We start from the raw sequence: 8,126 nt of genomic DNA, 5'->3' as shown, positions 1-8,126 counted from the left end.
TCCACTGCAGGGGCCACAGGTTCAACCCCTGGTCAGGGAACTATGATCCCATATGCCAAGTGGTCAAAAAGAAAAAAAAAAGTTAAGAAAAAAGACATAACACAGAGCTACAGTAATCAAGACAGGGTGATATTCGCAAAAGAACAGACAAATAGATCAATGGAACAGTACAGAGAGCCCAGAAATAGACCCACATAGATACAGTCAAGTGATCTTCAACAAAGGAGCAAAGGCAATACAATGGAGCAAAGACAGTATTTTAAATAAGTGGTGCTGGAACAACTGGACATCCACATTAAAAAAAAAAAAAAAGAATCTAGACACAGACTTTATATCCTCCACAAAAATTAACACAAAACGGACCACAGACCTAAATGTAAAACACAAAAGTATAAAACTCTTAGAAGATAACATAGGAGAAAATCTAAATGACCTTGGGTTTGTCAATGACTCCAAAAGTATGATCCATAAAAGAAAGAACTGATAAATTGGACTTCATTAAAACTAAAAGTTTCTGCTCTGTGAAAGACAATGAAAAAGACAAGCCACAGACTGGGAGAAAATATTTGCAAAAGACATATCTAATAGAGGACTGTTAACCAAAAAATACAAAGAGCTCTTAAAACTCAACAATAAGAACCTGATTAAAAGATGGGCCAAAGACCTTAACAGACATCTCATCAATAAGATATATAGATGGCAAACAAACATGTGAAAAGATGATCCACATCATGTCATCAGGGAGATGCAAATTAAAACAATGAGATACCACTAATACATCCATTAGAATAGCCAAAATCCAAAACACTTGTAACACCAAATGCTCGTGAACAACATGAACTCTCAGTCATTGCTAATGGGAATGAAAAAATGGTGCAGACACTTTGGAAGACAGTTTGGCAATTTCTTACAAAACTAAACATACTCTTATCATATGATCCAGCAGTTGCACTGTTTGGTATTTGCCAAAGGAGCTGAAAACTTATGTTTACCCAAAAACCTGCACACAGATGTTTACAGCAAATTTATTCATAACTGCCAAAACTTGGAAGCAACCAAGATGTCCTTCAATAGGTGAATGGATGAACTGTGGTATATCCAGATAATGGAATATTATTGATCACAAAAAAGAAATGAGCTCTTAAGCCATGAAAAGACATGGAGGGGGACTTCCCTGGTGGTCCAGTGGTAAAGAATCCTCCTTCCAATGCAGGGTTCAATCCCTGGTCGGGGAACTAAATCCCACATGCTCCGGGGCAACTAAGCCCGTGCACCACAACTACTGAGCTCACGTGCCTCAACAAGAGAGCCCACGTGCTGCAAACTACAGAGCCCAGGCACTCTGGAACCCACACGCCACAACTAGAGAGAAAAAACCCCACGCCACAACTAGAGAGAAGCCCGAGCACCACAACGAAGACCCCGCATGCCGCAACTAAGACCCGACACAGCCAAAAAAATAATAAATTAAATAAATAAATAAAATAAACATTAAAACAAGAAAAGACATGGAGGAATGTTAAATGCATATTACTAAGTAAAAGAAACCAATCTGAAAAGGCTACATACTGTAGGTATGTATTATACAGTATTCTGAAAAAGGCAAAACTATGGAAACAGTAAAAGATGAGTGGCTGCATTAATGAAATGAATAAGACAAAGATAAACACATAAAAGACCTAAGTAGGTACTTAATATAATTAATGAATGTCCCCTAAATATATATATGAAAAGATATTCAAATACTCAAATTCATTTAAAGTCAGGAAAATGCAGATTGAAACCATGAGTTCTCAATTCATACCAACAAGCTTGGTAAAAAATTAAAAAGCATCTATGATAATATAAATAATGGGAACGTTTACATGCTGCTAGTTGGACAGTATGTTGGTATAACATTTCAGAAAACTATTTGGCATTATTTAGAGAAGGTGATGGTGTATATTCTGTAAGAGTCAGCCATCCTAACCTGGTATATAGTTCAAAGAAACTCATGCTCACATCCATAATAGTATTAGTTGTAAGAGCAAAACTCTGGAAACAATTCAAATGTTCATCAGTAATAGATTCCAATGTAGATAAATACATCATGGCATATTCACACCATGCATATGGTAAAAATAAATGAATTACAGTTATAAATAACCACATGAATGAATGCTGAGAACGCAATAGTGAATGAAACAAAACTAGCTGCAGAAGAAAATGAACTGGGCTTCCCTGGTGGCGCAGTGATTGAGAGTCCGCCTGCCAATGCAGGGGACACGGGTTCGTGCGCTCCGCAACGGGAGAGGCCACAACAGTGAGAGGCCCGCATACCGCAAAAAAAAAAAAAAAAAAGAAAATGAACTGCATGATTCAATTGATATAAAGTTTAAAAACATGCAAAACTAAACATGCTGTCCAATATGGTAACCACTAGCTACAGGGCTAACGTGACTGAGGAGCTAAATTTTAATTTAAATTTAAACTTAAATTGTCACCTGTCACTAGTGACCACCATACTATACAGTCAGGTTTATAAAGAGAATCAATGGAATACTAAGTACAAAGTTCAGAATATTGGTTTTTTTCTAAGGGAAAGAGAAAGGGACAGAATCAGGGATAGGTACACGGGGATTTCCAAAGTAACAATAATGTTCTATTTCTTAAATAGGTATCCTTACATTGTTTTTATTCTTTAAACTGTACATAAACTGTACGATAAACATTCCTTCAAAACGATTAAATATTTAACAAAACAAAAATAGTGAATGAGGTTATGGGTACACAGAAGTTTATTCTGTTATTATTTAAAGTCTACATAATAAAATATTTTTATTAAAAAGATTTCTAGCACTAACTCAAGTGGAGCAAGGGACAACCAAGAAGAATAAAATCTCCCCTAACTCCAGACCCAATCAACCCTACCATCCTACATTCCCCGCCCCACCATTCCCCAGGCCCCAGGCTCAGCACTAATGCCCTCATCCTCCTTCAAAGATAGGAGAAACAAGATGCATTATCTACCGCTATGTAACAAATTATTCCAAAACTTAGCAGCTTAAAACAACAAAATTTTGTTATCTCACAATTTCTGTGGGTCAAGAATTTTGAGTGTGGCTTGGGGGATGTCTCTGGCTTCAGGCCTCTCACGAGGTTGCATTTAGGATCTTAGCCAGAACTGTGGTCTCATCTGAAGGTTTGACCTGGGAAAGATCTGCTTCCTAGCTCACTCATGTGGTGTGGTTTGCTTCTTCGTAGGCTGTTAGATTGACTATGACTGTAGGCTACTCCATAGGCCCATAAGGCAGCTCATAATATGGCAGCCAACTTCCCTCAGAGCAAGAGAGCTAGAGAAAATGTTCAAGACAAGTCACAATCTTTTCATAATCTAGTCTTGGAAGGGATAGCCCATCCCCTCTGCCACCATCTGTTTGCTACAAGCATGTCACTAAATCCAGCCAACTTAGAGTTGCCAACTTAGGGGAGGGGCTAACAAAGGGTTTGAATACCAGGAGACAAGGCTAATTAAAGGCCATCTTGGAGGCTGCCTACCACACCAGAGAATATCTGTCTGCTGACTGGAGTGATCCCACAAAGAAAGGAAGTAGCAATGCAGGAGAGAAGAGTGAAGACCTAGAGAAGGCAGAGGAAATCCAGGCCTAGGACCTTTGCATGTACTGGTCCACTGCATTTTTCATTGCTCTTTCATGACTTGGCTGCATGTACCTGTTTTTGATCAGGATATGGAAAAGAAATCTGTTGAATGTCTGTTATCTGCCACAGCAAGACCAGTCATTTGCCCTGCTTACAATGCCATACCCAATCTGATCACATCCCTCCCCCACAGAAACAACCCCAACTGTGTTTCCCCCCTTTCAAGTATCATCTTTCACTAAACTATTTGGGGACCAGTCAATTTGTTTCCTGTTCTGCCCCTGGGTCAGGTCAGTTCATGCTGCAACTTGTTTATCCAATACCACCTGCTTCCCTCCCACTGATTTCAGCTCAGCCCAGGAGCTTCTGTTCTCTTTCCACTTGTTACCACCTGTAAGCCTCAACTAATAGGCTCCTTTGATTTAATGCAGCCAACCATGACAAACTAGGAGGATGATATGAGAACAGTGCTGTCCTTTTGCTGACCCCTACTTTCATTCCCCACCATGTGACCAGCCTCCCAGACTACCACAAGCCCACACTGTGCCCTTGTTACTGAAGGAGTCAGGTTAACTGAGGAAACGTTTAGCACAGCTCAAGATAGCAATGATAAAACAAGTGAAAACCAAACATTACACATCATTGTTCTTAAAAACCATGGGTCAACCCGCCACAGTGAAACTCTCACAGATATCTTTTTGGCTCGGGCCTGGCCTTCTGCCATGTTGTTGGGCGGCCTGCTTCTTTCCTCTCTCTCCTCCTTTACACACTGAAAAATTTCTCTTCATTATGCTGAGCATACTTATACCCCTAAGTACAAAGCAAGGTCCAAGCCTACTACTGCATATCCAAAACCATAGTAAATGGTTCTGCTAAAGGGAAGAAGGGCCATACACAATCCTGGACTCCAAAAAGAATCAAATCAAATACAAAACCAGGAAGAAGCCTTCAACTTAGTTTTTTCTCTTATATATCCTGATCAAAAATTTTAAGGTATGGTTTCTCTCTCAGTCTCTTAAAGATAACAGAAAATAGTAAAAAAACAAACAAACAAAAAAAAACCCTAAAATTATACACACACATTGTATTATTATTACTATGGTGGTTAATTTTATGTGTCAACTTGATAGGGCTAAGGGACGCTCAGATCACTGGTAAAATATTATTTCTGGGTGTGTCTGTGAGGGTGTTTCTGAAGGAGATTACCATTTGAACTAGTAGACTGAGTAAAGAAGATCTGCCGTCACCAATGTTGGATGGGTATCATTCACTCCAATCCACTGAGGGCCCAAACAGAACAAAAAGGTGCACCAAGGGCAATTTCTCTTTCTTTCTCCTTGAGTTGAGACATCCATCTTTCCTGCCTTCTCACATCAGAGCTCCTGGTTCTCTGGCCTTTCGTTTGGGACTGAATTATACCACTGGTTTTCCAGCTTGCAGATGGCATATCATGAGACTTCTCAGCTTCCATAATTGTGTGAGCCAATTCCCATAAATAATCTCTTATATATCTCTATATATCCTATTGGTTCTGTTTCTCTGGAGAAACACACATAAATACATATCCATACCTTTACTTAGTCTGTCTTCACTACATCTCCTTCCTCTTCTTGATCTTCCCCCTCTACCTAGGTCCAGCTCACACTCCCCTCCTGCAGGGAGCCTTCCCAGACTGCCACAGCCCACACCAATCCCTTGTGTCTGAATTCATATTAGGCTTCGGTGTCATGGTTTCCTTCTTTGTTCCCCAAGTGAGTTACCCCTGATTTTCTCTGCTAGCCAAGTTATAAAGTTCTCTGGGTCAGAGGACCAGGTCTTAACACACCTCCCATGATAGGATACTTATTTTGGTGTATGGTACATAGTATCAGGTTAATACTTACTTGTTCAGTGGATCGATTAACTGGAGCCACTTATCTGTGCTCTTTTCCCACAGTGTTTGTAATGTCAAGGGGCATCTTGGGGGTTCTGATGGGGCAAGGAATAATGTACCTCTCAGGCTGGGGACTCGTGTGTGTGTGTGTGTGTTTGGGGTGGGGGTGGGTGCAGTGACCTTTAGTCAGGCTTTGTCCTCAACTTCCAGGCAGGTTCTTACATTTTTTTTTGGCGGGGGGTGCGCTTGAAGGCATGAACCCACGCCCCCTGTAGTGGAAGCGTGGAGTCTTAACCACTGGACCACCAGGGAAGTCCCTGCAAGTCTTTACATTTGATTTAATCAGCTCACCCTGAGGTGACCAGTCGAAGGTAAACTACTACAAAACAATGATGAGATCAATGTGCATTACAGAAATTGGGCTCCCCCAATGCCCACATTGTCTCAAATCCCAACCTCTACACTTGCTTTGCCTTCTGCTTTACGTCTCCCTTCCCCAGCTTACCCACTTCAGTTTAGGTGCTCTTACTTCAGGAAGCCTTCCTGGCCTTGAAGTCTGAGCCACTCCAGAGGTTCCAGCAGCTCCCCTCGCACCACAACAGTCCTACTGTACCATCTAAGTGTGTAGATCTGGCTCAGGAAGGTCTCGCCAGTTAGCGAATCCCCAGATCCTGGCTGAGGGCGAAACATTTCATTGGTCGCGTAACTAGAATACCGGCTGAGGCCTTGACTCATCCGGGCATTTCCGCAGCCTCACAGGCCTCAGCCACCATCAAAACCCCTCGCCTACTTCGCTTGCGTGGCGTCGCCCCCCCACCCCGCCCCCCGCCCCCCGCACCTAGCCAGCCGCACAGCTCCCACGTCTCCCACCTCGCCCACCTCCTCTGCCAGGCTGCTCAGGCCGAGGGCCCACAGGCTCGCGGGGTGGGGGGAGGGGGCGGGGGGAGCGGGCAGGAAATGCCTGCCGCCATCTTGCCCACCAGGAGTTCCGACATGGGGCTGGGGCTCCTGAGCGCAGCGCTGTTGTTTCTGGGGGGCGCTCTCATATGCTCAGAACACTACTCACTCTCCGAAAGGAGTGGGCGCGGCTCCTCGCGGGAACAGGCCAGAGGTCGGAGGTGGCTTGAGGCCGTGAGTGGGAGGCCCAGGGCGCAGAAGGAGCACCAGGCCCCGGAAGAGGAAGGGTTGAACGCAAAGGGCAGTATCTGTTCATTCTTCTCTTTGGACAGTCGTCCTTGCCTTTTTCCCACTTAAGTAGTATTTGAATTTGGGGCCCTCCTTTTCTGTTTTTCCAATTGCCTTTAACTAAAAATTTACGGATCCGAGCAGTCCGATTTTAATGACTGTAGTAGTAGTACTAATAGTAAAGATGCCATACACTTCTGCGTCTGTATATGCGCCTCAAAACATTCTGGGGTTTGTCATTCCCATTTTGCAGACTAATAATTCATTGGAATTCAAAGATGAAAGGGCTGTTAGGTGACTTTTTCATACTACAGTTAAGAAGAATTAACCCAACAAGTTAAATGGCAAGTATTAGAACTTGTAGCTCTTGGTTGACCAGTCCCAGGCTCTTTTAGTGGCTGTTTCACACAGGGAAAAATGTGATACCTGGGCAGAGAAACTTACCTCATTGTTATACTTCTCAGGAGAAGAGTTTTTAAATTGATGAATTGTGCTGATTTAATGTCTTTCTATTTGTAAATAAGCAATTAAGGCATGTTTGTCTTAACTCTCTAAGATTTTTTTTCAAAATATGGGCATGGCTTAGGTATCCAGCTTGCTTTATGAGTTTTTTAAATAGGAATTTCAAATATTATATTAACGTGTTAAGATTATAAAGTAATACATATAATAATATGTTCAGTCCAAATAATATCATTTTTATTTTTAGATTGTGGAACAGCACCACTTGCAAATATGTTCAAGGGGTCTCGGATTGTAGGGGGCACAGAAGCTCAAATTGGCGCATGGCCATGGCTAGTTAGCCTACAGATTCAATCTGGCAGATATCTTGCTCATGTATGTGCGGGAAGCTTAGTTAAAAATAGATGGGTCCTCACGGCTGCCCACTGCACTAAGGACACTAGGTATGTATTCAGAACAGAACTCTTATTTTATTCTCTTGGGGGATATTTTGAAGTGGCAGAGGACCACTTGACTTCAGCCATGTTCAGTTAAGCCATATGTTTCCAGGTAGCCATATGCCTTATACTGAATAGTACACTGAATATTTGTTGAAATAAATCCTTTAAGTCAGAGGTCAGCAAACATTTTCTATAAAGGCAGTAACTATTTTAGGCTTTGCAGGCCATACTCAACTCTGTCACAGTAGAACCAAAGTGGGCATAGATGATACATCATTGAATGAGGGTGCTGTGATCCAATAAAACTATTCATGAACACTGAAATTTGAACAAAATCCTATTTTGTCATTTGGGGTTTTCCCCAACCATTTAAAAGTGTAAAAAACATTCTTTGTTTATGGGCTGTATAAAAATAGGAGACAGGCCAGATTTGGCCTGTGGGTTGTAGTTTGTTGGACCTTGCTTTAAATAATAAATAGCTTTTCTTTTAGCTTTAAAAATTATTGTATTGTAATCATGTATTTGTC

General features: G+C 41.8%; 1 protein-coding gene across 1 annotated transcript in view; it reads left to right on the top strand.

Annotated features, from left to right (window-relative positions):
- Nucleotides 1-6,469: 6,469 nt before the first annotated feature.
- Nucleotides 6,470-8,126, top strand: part of TMPRSS12 (transmembrane serine protease 12) — a 39,576-nt gene continuing 37,919 nt past the window's right edge. Inside the window, exons 1-2 of the mRNA XM_055085634.1 lie at nt 6,470-6,710; nt 7,407-7,602. Coding sequence (XP_054941609.1) covers nt 6,470-6,710; nt 7,407-7,602 — 437 coding nt within the window. The remainder of the gene's footprint in view (nt 6,711-7,406; nt 7,603-8,126) is intronic.

Source organism: Physeter macrocephalus, chromosome 6, assembly GCF_002837175.3.
Source record: "Physeter macrocephalus isolate SW-GA chromosome 6, ASM283717v5, whole genome shotgun sequence".
Classification (NCBI taxonomy): Eukaryota; Metazoa; Chordata; class Mammalia; order Artiodactyla; family Physeteridae; genus Physeter; species Physeter macrocephalus.
Note: the sequence above shows the minus strand (reverse complement) of the source record. Positions and strands in the feature narration are given on the sequence as shown.